General features: G+C 34.8%; 1 protein-coding gene across 2 annotated transcripts; it reads left to right on the top strand.

Annotated features, from left to right (window-relative positions):
• The first annotated feature begins 13,017 nt into the window (after positions 1 to 13,017).
• LOC120132875 (AT-hook motif nuclear-localized protein 1-like) lies at positions 13,018 to 15,866 on the top strand. Of its 2 annotated transcripts, XM_039149565.1 has the most exons (7): positions 13,018 to 13,192; positions 13,223 to 13,287; positions 13,754 to 14,127; positions 14,664 to 14,734; positions 14,912 to 15,043; positions 15,146 to 15,307; positions 15,434 to 15,866. In XM_039149565.1, the coding sequence occupies exons 3-7, from the start codon at positions 13,797 to 13,799 to the stop codon at positions 15,719 to 15,721; spliced, it is 984 nt and encodes a 327-aa protein (XP_039005496.1). In that variant the 5' UTR covers positions 13,018 to 13,192; positions 13,223 to 13,287; positions 13,754 to 13,796; the 3' UTR covers positions 15,722 to 15,866. The 2 variants fall into 2 exon arrangements, with proteins under 2 accessions (XP_039005496.1, XP_039005495.1); XM_039149564.1 differs by having other exon boundaries at positions 13,018 to 13,283.
• Positions 15,867 to 16,437: the final 571 nt, after the last annotated feature.

Raw genomic sequence — 16,437 nt, 5'->3', positions numbered from 1 at the left:
TCCTTGTTTATATTTTAGTCCTACTAATGTATGTTATGTCATTTTTGTGGATATTTGACTTTGGTCCCAATGTTTGTAATAGTTTCATTTTAGCCCCTGATTTTATATGTTAGGTATTTTGGTTGATGTTCGAATTTATCCCTGACATTTGTGAATATTTTATTTTAGTCATTTATGTATGATTTTATTGTACTTGTTATTCGGTTATTTGTATTATGCAAATAATGTTCTTAATTTCATTTAACATAAATATTTTATTTTTGTATTTGCAATTACATTTTTTATATTATATTTTTATCTATGTACGAAATATTCGATTATATTTTCAAGAACACGTATGCGTAGAATGGGCGTGAAAAGTACCACTTGGTCGAAGTGGTACGATCCGATACGACATTTTAACGACATAGGAACTTGCAACAAGTAGAGTATATTTTACTAATTAATTTATTTTAATAATGCAATGTGTGTTACTTTTAATTCACTATTTATTTCCTTTTATTCAATTGCAAACGTCAATTTTATTTATATTCGATTTGCATATTTATCAATGAGGGAATATTCTTTTATTGACAAGAAATAGTCGAGTTAGCTTTCCCGATGGAGGATTACTAATTTTGATATTTCTTTTCGAGTTAAAGAATTTTCTGTAATTAATTTAATTCGAAGCAAATTAATCAATGTTCGATAAATAGATCATATTTTAACTTTATATTCGATTTGTAATTTCCACTATTTACAACAATGTGTAAGCGACACAGTACCAATTTTGGGCGTTGTGGGGGTGCTTACCCTTCTCCACACGTAACCGACTCCCGAATCCATTTAAATGAATCTTTGGTAACACAGACCGAATTTTGTCTTAAAAAATGATTTTCCTTAAAATTGTTTTGAAAGACGGTTTTAGGTATTCGACCTACCTAACTCAAAGGTCGATGGCGACTCTTTTCTATTTTATTCAAATTAATTCCGAAATCACCGATTTTTACAAATTAAAGTCATAATCGCTTTTTAAAAACAATATTTAATTGTTTTACCTAAAAATTGTTATGACAGCTTGGCGACTCTGCTGGGGACGTTTTTTAGAGTCGAGCTGTAAGTCGCTTACACATTGTCGTTGTGGTCGAAATTATGAGTTCAAATCTTTAGTTAACTTCTGATCCGTTTATTGAAATTTTAATTGCTTCGTTTTTTTGTCATACTAATATTTTATTTTTGGCTTTCAGCTTTGTCAAGATTTTATCATTTTTTTCCTTGTTTTGTTTTCCATTTGGGTCGAAGGTAGGTATGTTCCTCCTCACACACATCACTCGCATTTGCATAACATAAGCTCTAGACACGAGCTTCGATCCAAATTAGTCAGGGTGAATGCTTTACTCTCGTAAGAATTTATTCTTCGTATGAGTTTTAGCAAATAACCCATGGGATACATACCTTATACCTTCGTAGGAATTTATTCCTCGCATGGGTATAAGGCAGTGAATCCCCTCGAATTGAACTCGTTCCGCTTGAAACCTGTAATGGGTGAGGATCGAGGGTTTGGCAACCCAAGGGGGCACCGACATCAAGGACAATTCGAGTCCCCTTTCCTGTTAGAACCGAAACCATGCATATAGTGAACCGTAGAATGGTCACCCTAGGTATAGCTATATCGAACCTCTGTCCGTCAGTAGGTACCTAAAATAGGTGTACACAAAGGAGGAATGTTTCTAAACCCTTACCTTTTGTTTTAAGTTTGTAGAATATATTTATTCTTTTAGAATAAAAGCATGCGAACTAGATACCATGCGGTTAGGATTATTTTCTTGAAATTAAATCATTTTTGGGTAGATAGCATGTCCGGGTAGGATTGTTATCTATTGAAAGCATGTTTGGGTAGATATCATGATGGGGTAGGTGTTATATTCATCTCTAAATAATATTTATATATATATCGATTGTCTTACCTGTACTAACTAATTTCTTTTCTTTTCTTTGTGTGCACTAACTTATTTATTTTCTGTTGTTTGTGTCTTTTTTTTCATTCTTTTTTACATTGCATCATCATAACATAATGCGAAAATGTTGATCAGCAATGGGATATTCGAGAGAAAATTTTCACAAGAAGAGATAAAAGTTTTCAATCAAGTAGTCGCATATACAGACATGCATTGAGGGCTAAAAGAAGTCCAGAATACAAGAATAAGACTCGCTCGAAGATAGTGCAGCATCCGAGACTGAAATGATGATCAATTGAGCCAAAGAATACTCCAGTAGTAGATTTTCATTTACAATCATTTCATCTCTAGTCATCAAGGATTGACGCACTGACTTCCTCATCGTCGGGGCATTAACAGAGTCATATTACAGAAACGCTTGAGGGGCATCGTTTTCGAAGACGAAGATCCGAGACGAAGCAGCGATCTATTTCAGACTCAGCATCTAAGCGAATGCATGTCTGTAAAGTGGATTGTCTTGTGATGTGAAGGCTTTCATCTCTGGTGAAAATTATTCTAAGATATTCATCGTTGGGATCAACATTTATGCATTTGCATTTGCATCATTGCATTTTGCACAACATTCATTTAAGCATGTTTACATGCATTAATCATACCTTGTTGGAAACTTTGAGGAAGCACTTCTAACTGTGCAATTGCATTCACACAGTACTGAGAATGGATGCAAAATTTGAGGAATTAAAGAAAGAGTTGAACGAGAGTTTGCAAAGGATGCAAGTTGAGTGGAAGGTTAAAATGGAGCAGATGCAAAAGACCACTGTGGATCGTATCCTGCAAAACCAAAAAGACCTAGTTGGCCAAATGGTAACAAAAATGGCTGAGCTCAACCAAGGAAGAAGCAAAGAGAAGATTTCCTCGACCGGAGGAACCTCCGAATGTGTGATAGCCCACGCTAATCCCCAAATAATTATTTCACCCCATAAGCTTCCAAGCCGCCAAGTAAGCTTCTCAGCTACTAAAGCTCGTACAAATGTGATAAATCTTCAGGGTAATTCTACTAATCACAGCATGTCAAATCCTGATAAGATGAAAAGAGTCAATAACGAGATCCCGGAGAATCTGAAACAGTGGTGCAGAAAGACATTCCAGGGAATGAGAGGACAAAACTCTCACAACGGGATGGATGTAATAGAACTAGTGCTAGTTCCTGACCTGGTGCTCCCGCCCAAATTCAAGATGCCTGAGTTTGAAAAGTACGATGGAACCAGTTGCCCTAATGTCCATCTGACGATGTTTATTCGAATGATGATTGGATACACTAAAAATGATCGGATGTTGATCCACTGCTTCCAAAACAGTCTGACTGGACCTGCTTCTAGGTGGTATAACCAACTGAGTCGTGCTCAAGTCCGCTCTTGGAAAGATTTGGCTAGTACCTTTCTGAACCAATACAAGCACATGATTGATATGATCCCTGATCGAATAATGCTGCAGAATATGGAGATGAGGAGTGATGAGAGTTTCCGACAATATGCTCAACGATGGAGGGATGTCGCATCTCAAGTGCATCCACCAATGACTGAAAGAGAGTTCATCACTCTATTCATGGATACATTACAGTCTCCTTATATTGATTACATGATAGGGGTTGCCACTAAGAGTTTCTCTGACATCGTCATGTGTGGAGAAATGATTGAAAGAGCTATCAAGAATGGCCAGATATGTGGTACTAGCCATACTGACATTGAGGAAAGAGCTGAGGTCAGTCTAGTGGATTTAGCTAGTATGGGGACCGTGTCTCATAATGTTTTTCGTAAAAAGACATGCATCAATCCAATTCCGATGACATATGACGAATTGCTCCCAGTGCTAATTGAGAACAACCTGGTGATTCCAGTTCAATCCAAACCAAGAACTGACCCATATCCTGAAGGCCATGATATTAACGCCATATGCAGCTACCACATTGGGATCTCAGGGCATACCACTGAGAATTGTAGGGCGTTGAAGCACAAGGTCCAAGATCTGATTGATTCAGGGGGCATTGACGTTCAATGTATGACGAGACATTCTGATCGGGAGTCGGCTGGGGCCATCCATCAGTAGATTTTGTTGCATTCTCATGCATGACATCTTGTTTGAATTTGTTTTTCTTTTGTTCTTCTTATGTTTAAATGTTTGTAAATCACTTGACTTTTGAACAATTTCAATAAAATTCTTCCTTCTTAGGAAATGAACAATGAGCAAATTTTAATCTTGAATTCTTTGAATATCATTTTAATTAAAAGCATTTTAATAATTGAGGTTGTAAATCTTTGACAAATGACAAGATTGAACCCTTGAAAAATAAAGACCCTTTGATCCTAATCAATCATACATCAAAGCAAATACCCTTCCCTTGAAGGAACCATCTAACCATCTCCTCGCATGAACAATCAATGATCTTGGCATTCAGGTATGTGTTAGGAGCGGACAAAATGGGGCAACTAGCACATGAAATTGCAAAGCAGATTAGTTTTTACTTCTGTTAGTGACGTTCAATGATGATCATGATATTCTCAGATGGAATGGTCAAGTAGGTGAATCTAGTTTAGGTCAGTTGCTTGGGAATTGAACTCTAACGATGAGATTTTCTGACCTTCAACAAACACCGAGACTATAACAGGTTTTCCTCAGTGAGCTTAAGAAATTGAATCCGTAAATAAACAAAAAAAACATATATATGTATACAATAAAGCTGACCTATTCCGCTAAAGCAATTGGTTATAGAGGAAACTCGAAAACCCTGGCTTTATGAATAGATTACATTCAAACCATGACATTGATCGGGTACTTGGCAATCCGGTGTATGCTCCACTGTGGTTGTCAAGTCGAAGACTTTGTGACGACATGAATAATTCAGCTAGCCGAAAAAAGGCAATTATAAAATATATATACAATAAAGCTGAATTCAGCTAGCCAAACAATGGCAAATTAAATCAAATTCACTAATATAAGGAGTTTCGGTGAATATGGACTAAGGGAGTTGAGGAACACCTGTTATAGTCGAACTCACACGAACACTCAGAAATCTCATTTTTAGACCGATATTTTTGCACTACTTTGACTAGGTGAACCTACGAAGCCTGAACAAATGGAAGATTTCATAGAACTGAAACAAAAGTGTTCTAAAGAGTTTAGCAAGTGACTATGCTAGTTGCGTCATTTTGTTCGCCTCTGATCAAAATGTCAAACCACGAAAAAGGACATGCCACGATCTTCACGATGACCAAATAGAGGAAACACACCTTAGAATTTAGGTAGTCAACCTCTAAACCCACCTGTCGATCTTGGTATTTGTCAAAGATTTGTAACTATCAATGATTAAAAGAGTATTTGATTCTTTTGATATCCAATGAATTCATGTTTTATGATTTGCTTCAATTGTGAAAATTAGAAGGAGGTAATATTTTTCAAAATTTTGAAAATTCAAAAGGAATAAAAACATTTTCAAACAAGATAAGTTATCCGAAAATTTCTTGGAATTCAACAAATATATCTCCGAAACTCATAATCGAAGCTGGGGCAAGAGAAAGCTAATTTTTGGACAAAATTTGATGGGACAAATAAATGGTCTCAGGTCAAGGTTTGCAAGAGTACACCATGGTGGAAATACAGACAAATTGAATCAATGATAGAGTGAAGACTGCTCTCGCAACCATCCTCCTTACAGATTGAGAAACATACATCAACTCATACATACATATATACATACATCAACACATACATGCATGTTACATGATTTTGCATAGTTGCATTAAACATTTATCATCAGGTGCATTAAAGACATTTTTCTCTTGAGGACAAATTCAATAAAAAAATCAAATAAATTTCATTTTGACATCCATCATAACATCCAAGATAGTCAAAAATGCATCATTTTGATCTTTTCAGGAAATAAAAGCTCGGAAATAACCAGATGTTTTCAACCTGAAAGAACAATGCAACCCACATATTTGGCTTCCTGAAGTCAACAATCAGATCTTCTGAAGACGTTTCCTCAACATGCAGGAATCAATAGACAGACTTTGAGCTCTTGAGATTATTTTCTTAAAAAAAAGTGTCGTCTCACTAGAGGTAGTTTTCTTAAAAACAAATTTTATCTCGTTTGAGACAACTTTCTCTTTAAAACAAATTATGTCTAGCTGGAGACATTTTCCAAAAATTTTGAGAAATTTAAAACAAATTGTGTCTCGCTTGAGACATTTTTTCCTTTGATATACAAATTTCGAATTTGCTTCACTTGAAACAAAATTAATCTCACTTGAGATTGTTGTTTCTTAAAACAAACTTCATCTCGCTTTAGACATTTTTCCTTTGAGATACAAATTTTGAATTTGCTTCACTTAAAACAATATTAATCTCAATTGAGATTGTTGTTTCTTTCAAAACAAATTTCGTCTTGCTTGAGACATTTTCCCTCATAATACAAATTTCAAAGTTGTTGTATTTAAAACAAAATTAATATCACTTGAGATTTTCAAAGATGATTCGTCTCGCGTGAGACAATTTCCTCTTTAAACACAAATCCTGAAATTGTTTCCTTTGAAATAAAACAAACACCTTTGATATGGTTTCCCTAGAAACAAAATCGACAATCTTTGAATCTTTTAAAATATTTTTGTCTCTCTTGAGACAATTTCTCTTGAAACAAATCTTTGAGTTTGTTCCTTTTAAATAAAAATCTTTGAGTTATTTCTTTTTTTTGAACAAATCTTTGAGTCTATTTCTTTTGAAATAAAGTTTTTTCTCTCTTGAGACAATTTCGTGAAAAAATCTTTGAGTCGTTTCTTTTGAAACAAAAATCTTTGAGTCTGTTTCTTTGGAAACAAATTTTTGTCTCTCTTGAGACAATTTCTTTTGAGAAAAAATCTTTGAGTCTATTTTTCTTAAAATGAATTTTGTCTCTCTTAAAACAAATTTTTGAGTCTGTTCATTTAAAAAAAAATCTTTGAGTCTGTTTCTCTTAACAAAATCATCTTTGAGTTTATTTCTTTAAAAACAAATTGTGTCTCTCTTGAGACAGTTTCTAATGAAAAACCAACCTTTGAGATTGTCTCCTTTGAAAAAAATCGTCTCACTTAAGATGTAATCCATCTTTGAGTATATTTCTTTGGAAACAAATTTTTGTCTCTCTTGAGACAATTTCTTTTGAGAAAAAATCTTTGAGTTTGTTTCCTTTGAAACAAAATTTGTCTCTCGAGACAATTTCTTTTAAAACTACCCACCTTTGAGATTGTTTTTATTAAAATAAATTTTGACTCCCTTGAGGCAGTTTCTCTAGAAATACAAAATCTTTGAGTTTGTTTCTCTTGAAATAAAACCATTTTTGAGTCGTTTCACTTGAAACATTTTCTCTTGAAACATTTTCTCTTAAAACAAAATCATCTTTGAGTTTGTTTCTCTGGAAACAATGTTTTATCCCTTAAAACAATTTCTTTTGAGAAAAAATCTTTGAGTTTGTTTCCTTTGAAACAAAATTTTGTCTCTCGAGACAATTTCTTTTAAAACTACCCACCTTTGAGATTGTTTTTATTAAAACAAATTTTGACTCCCTTGAGGCAGTTTCTCTAGAAATACAAAATCTTTGAGTTTGTTTCTCTTGAAATAAAACCATTTTGAGTCGTTTCACTTGAAACATTTTCTCTTGAAACATTTTCTCTTAAAACAAGATCATCTTTGAGTTTGTTTCTCTGGAAACAATGTTTTATCCCTTAAAACAATTTCTTTTGAAGAAAAATCTTTGAGCCTATTTCTTTGGAAACAAAATTTTGTCTCACTAAGATACAATTTTCTGAAAAACAAAGTTTTGTCTCTTATGACAATGTCTTTTCAAAAAAATCATTGAATCTCTTTCTTTGGAAACAAAATTTTGTTTCTCTCGAGACAGTTTCTTTGAGAAAAATCTTTGAGTTTGTTTCTTTGGAAACAAAATTTACCATCTTTAAATCTGTTTCCCTTGAAACAAAACAAACATCTTTGAGATCGTTTCCCTTGAAATGAATTTTGTCTCATTTGAGACAATTTCCCATGAAACACCGATCTTTGAGAACGTTTCCCTTAAAAACAAATTTTGTCTCGCTTGAGACAATTCCCTTTAAATGCCATCTTTGGGTTATTTCCTTTGAAACGAATTTTGTCTCTTTCGAGACAGTTGCTTTTGAAAAACTTATCTTTGAGTTTATTTCACTTGAAACAAAGCAAATATCTTTGAGATCGTTTCTCTTGAAACGAATTTTGTTTCCCTTGAGACAATTTTTATCAAAATCCAATTTTTGAGTTTGTTTCTATTGAAACACATCTTTGAGTTGGTCTCCCTTGAAACCATTATCCCTAGAGATGGCCAGTAGTCCTCATCACATAGGAACCGTGTCATCCCCTGACCAGATCTCCTCATCATGTAGGAGCCATGTCAACCATAGATAACCAGCCGTCCTCATCGCGTAGGAACCGAGTTATCATCCACCCCTAGATGGCCAGAACTCTTCATCACGTATGAGTCGTGTCATCCCCCGACCAGATTTCCTCATCACGTAGGAACCGTATCACCCTTAAACGACCAGAACTCTTCATCATGTATGAGCAGTGTCGTCCCCAACAAACCTTATCAAATTTCTAAGCATAAAAGGAAGAGAACCAGACAAAAACGAGTTATCTTATCGTCTTTGCCCTATTCTTGTTAACACAAGAATGTGCAAAGAGGGGCAGCTGTAGACACCCGTTTTTGTCTGGGTTTTTTATTTAATATTTATTATTATCGTTATATTATTATTATTACTATTATTATTATTATTATTAATTTACATGTCACAATTTTTGTAGGCTTCACAATCTGACCCCAAACACCAAGCCCAACAGACATGACCCAATACATACAAGTTCACAAGTGACCCAACCCCAAGATCCAAAATCCAACTGGAGCCCGACCCGGATTTGAACCGACCCGGCCCAAAGCTCAATAGATTAGGGTTTTCTAACCCTAAAATATCAAGCCAGCCACTGCCGCTTCAACTCTCTCAGGCGCATGAGCTTCACAAGCCAAACTTCTCATCTCTAGCCGCCGCTCAAGCCAAGCATCCCCTCACCGACAGCCTCTGACGCCGGCCGCCTGCATCCACAGTGACCGAAGGTCCCTCCATCAATCTATCAACAGTGAAGAACATATAAAAATCAATAAAAAAATAAGATGCAAGTACAAGAGAAATCCCAAGGCATATCTAATCCTGCCATGGCCATATCTATTCATTGACAACATCAATCATCCATCAAACCAATCACAGAGATCAACATAAAAGAAGAGAGAAATATGTGATAAGGGGGCATTCGAGTTTTGTAGAGAAAAAAGAAAATCAGAGAGGAGAGAAGATAAAAAAAATAAAGACATAAAAAGAAACGAAATAGGGGAAAAAATACGGAGAGTGTAGAGGAACCAAGGAGAGAAACCCTTACCTCGTTCCATCGTTGAAATCTAAGGTCGCCGGAGTCGAAGAATCCGAAGGGTTCTTCATGTATTCACAGCGTTTGAGCCTTTTTTTGGGGAAACTAACCCCGGATTCATGACCAGTGCGTTGAGGCGTTTCAGTTGGTGCCCTCCTTTCTCTTTTCTGGAGGCGGCGTACGGCGGTGATCGCCGACCAACGGCGGCCGGCACGGCGAAGCCTCCTCAGATTCTGGGCTTCGGTTGAAGCTCCAGAGAGCTTCCTCTCTTTCTCTCTTTCTGTGAAATGGAAGGGGAGATGAATGAAGGGAGATGAATTTTCAAACATATATAGGGGGTATTTAAACGGGTTTCAAAACGGGGCCGTTTCAAGGGTCTGGGCACCCATGTTTTGCAAGCATGGGGTAACTACACTTTAAGTCCTTTCTCCTTTGTAATGCTTTATTTAAGTCATTTAATGAAATTATTACTGTTTTATTTCGAGCCTTTTAGTTTTTAATGATTGCATTTCAGTCATTAATTTGTATATTATGTTTGCTGATATTATAATTTGGTTGTGATATTTATATTTATTTCATTTTAGTCACTGTTTCAGTTTATTGTGCATTTTCCTTTGATATTCGGATTTGGTCATGAAATTTGCAAATGTTATATATTAGTCACTGTTCATGTTTTATATCATATTTGTCTATATTTGATTCTGGATTTAATATTTTCAAATATTTCAATTTAATCACTGATCCCATGCATTTTATTATCTTTACTGTTATTTGAATTTGGTCACCATATTCGTATATATTCTATTTTAGTCATTGTTTGATGTTTGGTTTAATTACTTTGTGATCTTTTATGTTTCTATTTATTTCATTTTAGTCCTTACTCTTTTATATTACTACTTTCGTGAATGTTTGAATCTGATCTCGTATTGTGTAATTATTTTATTTTAATCACTGAATATAACTTTGAATTTTTGAATTTTTGGCTTCAAGGTCTAATTGCTTGTATTTTAGTCATTTTCTGTTCTTAATATATTTGGTTAATGTCTATTTTATTTTCTTTTGTTTTGGGCATCTATGTTTCCTTGTTTATATTTTAGTCCTACTAATGTATGTTATGTCATTTTTGTGGATATTTGACTTTGGTCCCAATGTTTGTAATAGTTTCATTTTAGCCCCTGATTTTATATGTTAGGTATTTTGGTTGATGTTCGAATTTATCCCTGACATTTGTGAATATTTTATTTTAGTCATTTATGTATGATTTTATTGTACTTGTTATTCGGTTATTTGTATTATGCAAATAATATTCTTAATTTCATTTAACATAAATATTTTATTTTTGTATTTGCAATTACATTTTTTATATTATATTTTTATCTATGTACGAAATATTCGATTATATTTTCAAGAACACGTATGCGTAGAATGGGCGTGGAAAGTACCACTTGGTCGAAGTGGTACGATCCGATACGACATTTTAACGACATAGGAACTTGCAACAAGTAGAGTATATTTTACTAATTAATTTATTTTAATAATGCAATGTGTGTTACTTTTAATTCACTATTTATTTCCTTTTATTCAATTGCAAACGTCAATTTTATTTATATTCGATTTGCATATTTATCAATGAGGGAATATTCTTTTATTGACAAGAAATAGTCGAGTTAGCTTTCCCGATGGAGGATTACTAATTTTGATATTTCTTTTCGAGTTAAAGAATTTTCTGTAATTAATTTAATTCGAAGCAAATTAATCAATGTTCGATAAATAGATCATATTTTAACTTTATATTCGATTTGTAATTTCCACTATTTACAACAATGTGTAAGCGACACAGTACCAATTTTGGGCGTTGTGGGGGTGCTTACCCTTCTCCACACGTAACCGACTCCCGAATCCATTTAAATGAATCTTTGGTAACGCAGACCGAATTTTGTCTTAAAAAATGATTTTCCTTAAAATTGTTTTGAAAGACGGTTTTAGGTATTCGACCTACCTAACTCAAAGGTCGATGGCGACTCTTTTCTATTTTATTCAAATTAATTCCGAAATCACCGATTTTTACAAATTAAAGTCATAATCGTTTTTTAAAAACAATATTTAATTGTTTTACCTAAAAATGGTTATGACAAGGTCCTTCTACATTCTTGCTTGGTCTGGTCTCCATTCGTCGTAGCCAGCAATGTTTCGACTGAGTATTTGCTGCTCGTAAGCTGTTTGACAAGATGTCTGAATGAACTTTTAGGTGTACCAATGGATTGTGCAACAATGATGTGTTCTCGTTCAATCTCTTCTTTGACGTCACATATCTTTGATTTGGAAATCATTTTTTGGTTCTCCGGTGAGATATATAATTTTGTTTCACGGTATTCTATCGTGGGTTCAACACCAAAACATGGTCATAATCGTCGAAAATCCTGTAGTTCTTATGGTTCCTCTGGGTGTGCGTGTTGCTCTACCAATTTGCGTGGATCGTCTTCGCGTGGTGAATTCGTCTCAAGCGCACATAACATCTGCTTCTAATCGCGGTCAATATGATTGATCACAGTGGACCACATGGAGCAGGATCACATCTTGAAACCTAATGTTATGGTGAATTGTTAAGAGTTTTTTTTGAATAGTTTGTTTTCATTTAGAGTTTACCATAAATATTATTCGGTCCGTTTACATGGTGTAGCATAGTCACGTGTGGAGAGGGGAAGTCTCACGTGCGACAACCTAATATACAGCTAAAAAAAAGACGTTATTAGTTTTGTTATTATTTTTTAACAAAATCGGTAAAAAAATACTGGAAACATTATTATTTCTACCGATTTTATTATTATTAGAAACTTTATCAGATTTGATAATATATCCGGTAGAAAAAATAATACTTTAAGTAGTATTTTACCAGATATATTACCAAGCTCAGTAAATCGCTCAATAATATTTTAGATAAAAATAATAATTTTTTCAATAATCTTTTTTATTAATTTTATTAAAAAATAATAAAACCTATAACATATTTCTTTAATAAATATATTAATACCGTCGTACTAACTTCCCATGCAGAGACTACCTAATCATATCCGACCATAAGACAATCTGTCTTTCACCATCAGGTGACGCGATCACAACTCAGTCACCAACGCTCATGTCAACGAAAATCATAAACGCTGATAACAAAAAATTATTAAAAAATGTGAGAGAACAACATACAAGCATAAAACAAAAAGAAAGATCAGTCCACACAATACGGTGGCAGAACCGTGATTAAGAAAATAAGCCAAGGGCAATATCTAAGATGTTCACTCTTTATTTGCCCAAAAAAGACAAAAACAAAGTTACCCCACAAATAAAATGTCGAATTATAAATACTAGTATATATTTATTAATTTAATTATAAATATTTTAATTTTGAAATCGTTTAATAAAAGATAACATAAATTAACTTTCCTTTTCTCCCTTATTTTATTTCACACATCTCTTTTGACTAAATTACAATTTTACCCCATTTTAATTCAATTCCCCCCCTACCGGACGTCAAATCCTTTCTTAACCAAATTTTATACATAGGACTTCATCAATTTTACCTACTAATTATTTATTAAGATATTTTTTATTTTTCACTTCTCTCTGTGTAAAAAAGTGTGTTCGGACAAGGAAAATAAAAGAACCGACCAGCGGTTTTCTGAAACCCAGTGTTTTTTTAATCATCGGGGAACAGGTTCCTTTTTTTTCCTTAGAGAAAATTGGAAAAGAAATTTCTGTTTTGTTGGATAGAAAAAGCTTTTGAAGTACTTTCCTTCGGCACAGGAAAATGTGAGCAGGTCTGAGAAACAGTGTCAGAGAAGAGTTCTTTCCGGGCTGTGTACTTGGAAGTTACAGGTCATGATCTCTACATTTAACATCATCGTTTAACTTTGAAATTTATTTTGTCTGTAAAAATGAAAAATCCCTGCTTTATATTTTTATGCTTAACTATCAGTTTTTTTAGGTTGATTAGGTAATTATTTATTTTATACTAAATTTTAAATTTCTGTTAAGGGGCTGATCATGAGAACTGAACTGACAGCTGAACACTTTTTTCCTCTTTAAATTGAGGATCTTTACGTTTTGAAGTTTTTAGCTTTTGAAATGTATGATGGGGTAAAATTTCAAAGTATCTATTTTGACTACAACTTTCATGAAAATTTTAGTTTCTAAATCAGTTTACTTACTGTTTTTTTTTGTATGTGAAGTAATGTATTTCGAAGATGTAATGATCTTTGTTTCAGCTGAAAGTGAAAGATAACTCTGAGGACATTGTATTTTTTGTTAGTTTTCTGGTTTTTGATTGATGGGTTTCTGTTTTGTAGGTGACTGGCTTGGAGTTTCTGTTAAGTATAATTTAATATTTGCATGGAGGAAAATGCGGGTGTTACAGTAATAGGAGCAGAAACTCCGTCAACTTATCAAATGGCGCCGAGGATCGAAAATGCCAATCATATTGGCAGTGTCTCGAAGGCGGTGGATGTTTCACCGGTTAGTGTTGGGTTAACTAGTAGCATAAAAAAGAAAAAGAGAGGTAGACCTAGGAAATACGGGCCCGAGGGGACAATGACGAGGGCATTGTCGCCTATGCCCATTTCCTCGTCTGCCCCACCCTGCGGAGGCGAGTTCTCGAATAGTGGCAAAAAGCGTGGGAGAGGGCGAGGTAGCGACTACCATATTAAGCACATGGAGAATTTAGGTAATAAGCCCGTTTAGTATGTTGTTGTCTTAGTTGAACTTGATCATGTTCTAGATTTGGTAGCAGATAGTAATGTTTCTGGTTCGAAACAGGTCACCTAATGTATTCTGAATTTCCCGAATGCCGATTTGAAAGATTCTATACCTGAAGTTGATAATACTTGTTGAACTTTTTCTGGGACCTTATCTGAGATGCCATTGTTCAGATCTGGAAGGATATTGCTGGTTTCTGCAAATAAAAAAGTAGTCTTTTCTTGTGCATGTATGAGGTTTGAGGAATATTCTTGTAGCGTCTTAGATTTCTTTTCATCAATGAATTTTCGAGATGCTTACGAACAAAATGAAACGTGCTAAAGCAGTAATATCAGCTGATTAGTAATGTCTGGTTTAAGATGCATGTTCCGCGTCGAAATCCGTTGTTCAAAATCAAGCCAATCTCAACCATGTAGCAGATCTATGTTTGTTTGACAGAGTAAAGTGTATGTTATCTGCAATTTATTTATTTCACCTGACAGTAAAATTCCTCATTTTCTAAAGGTGAATGGGCAGCATCTTCAAATGTCGGGGCGAATTTTATGCTTCATGTTATTACGGTCAATGCTGGTGAGGTACGTTTTGATATGGGAAAGACAGAGGAACATTCTTATGCATCATTTTCTATCATTGTCAGACTTATGTAGACTTTCTGGGTCCATCCTTTTCTGTGGCTGATACTAAGTGATGTTTTCCTTGGTCGTTGTCTATATTTTTCCTTGCTTCATATTTGATTTTTGTGGTGTTCGAAGGATGTTACGATGAAGGTGATTTCGTTTTCTCAACAAAAACCGAGAGCAATCTGCATCATATCAGCTAATGGGGTAATTTCGAATGTTACACTTCGTCAGCCCGATTCTTCAGGGGGCACTGTGACGAACGAGGTTAGGCAATCTTGACATTACCATACATTTCGACATATGCCGAGTTACACTGTTTTGTTTTTCTGGTTGAAAGAAAACTTCGTCTGTTCTATTTTCTTGTAGGGTCGCTTCGAGATACTGTCCTTGTCCGGATCCTTCATGCCTACGGAAACTCAAGGAACAAGAAGCCGATCTGGCGGGATGAGTGTATCTTTAGCAAGCGCTGATGGCCGTGTCGTAGGAGGAGGAGTTGCTGGGCTTCTGATAGCTGCCAGTGCTGTACAGGTAAAGACATTTAGTGCAATTTTCCTTCACCTTTTAGAAGCAATTATTGATCGTCTATTGTCCCTCGTACTAGCAGTCCGAGCAATATGAACATCTAATCAAACATGTCCATCCTTGTATTATCAGGTTGTGGTAGGCAGCTTCTTACGGGGGAACCAGAATGACCAAAAACACAAGAAGCAGAAAATCGAGTTCATACGAGCTGCACCGAACTCGAGCATTGTTGTTGCACCGGCCTCCAATGGCGAAAAAGAGGATGGCATAGATGTAGCTTCGCCCCAACAGAATTCCAATGCCCTGAAACCAAACCTCAATACTGCTACCTTCCAGTCCCAGAGAGAAAACTGGGTGACCGCCATGCAGGGAGCGAGGAATTCGGCAACTGATATCAACATTTCTTTGCCTGCAGCTTAATCTGATAAAATTAGATTAAAAACCCCTGATATTTCTTTCATCAAAGAGTAGAGAGTTTTAAGTGTTGTCGAATGTTTTAATGTAGGACAAAGCAGGTTTAACATTCCTGATAGATATCCAGCTGGGTTTTAATGTCTCAGGCAAAGACATCCCTTGCTTTTCTTCTTCTTCTTCTTCTTCTTCTTCTTTCCCCTGATTGATGAGAACTGCCCCAGGTCTTAAAAGATCTCCAAATCATGTAGTGAAATTTTCAGCAGTTTCATTTGATCTGGTTGCATTCATCCTTCTTCTGATTGACATGTTATTCAACCCTTAACAAGTTTTGAATATTTGAACCCGACACTTTTAGAAATAATAATAATATTTTTAACCACTGAAATCGTTTATTTCGTATAAATGAATACCTCAAGATATCAATATAAAAATTTATTAAACATTAAACATGATTTTACTGATATCCGGCATATGATATCGATATCTAAACTATAGTGTTCATGCTAAGGTTTATTTTACAGTTAATTTTAAAATATCATAGCTAAAACCTATACTGGTATATTTAAAATGTATCAATACCTGTAGAGAACTTTTGAAATTTTTAGTTTTTGCCCCACAGGTTCCTAGTTTTGTAACATCGTCCATGCAATTCAAAATTGACTTCTAATTGATAGTTTTGAATTTTGATTTGGTACAATTACATGTTTGTCACGCTACTTGTA

Source organism: Hibiscus syriacus, unplaced genomic scaffold (genome assembly GCF_006381635.1).
Source record: "Hibiscus syriacus cultivar Baekdansim isolate YM2019G1 unplaced genomic scaffold, ASM638163v2 tig00110570_pilon, whole genome shotgun sequence".
Classification (NCBI taxonomy): Eukaryota; Viridiplantae; Streptophyta; class Magnoliopsida; order Malvales; family Malvaceae; genus Hibiscus; species Hibiscus syriacus.
This window is presented reverse-complemented; position numbering and strand designations above follow the sequence as displayed.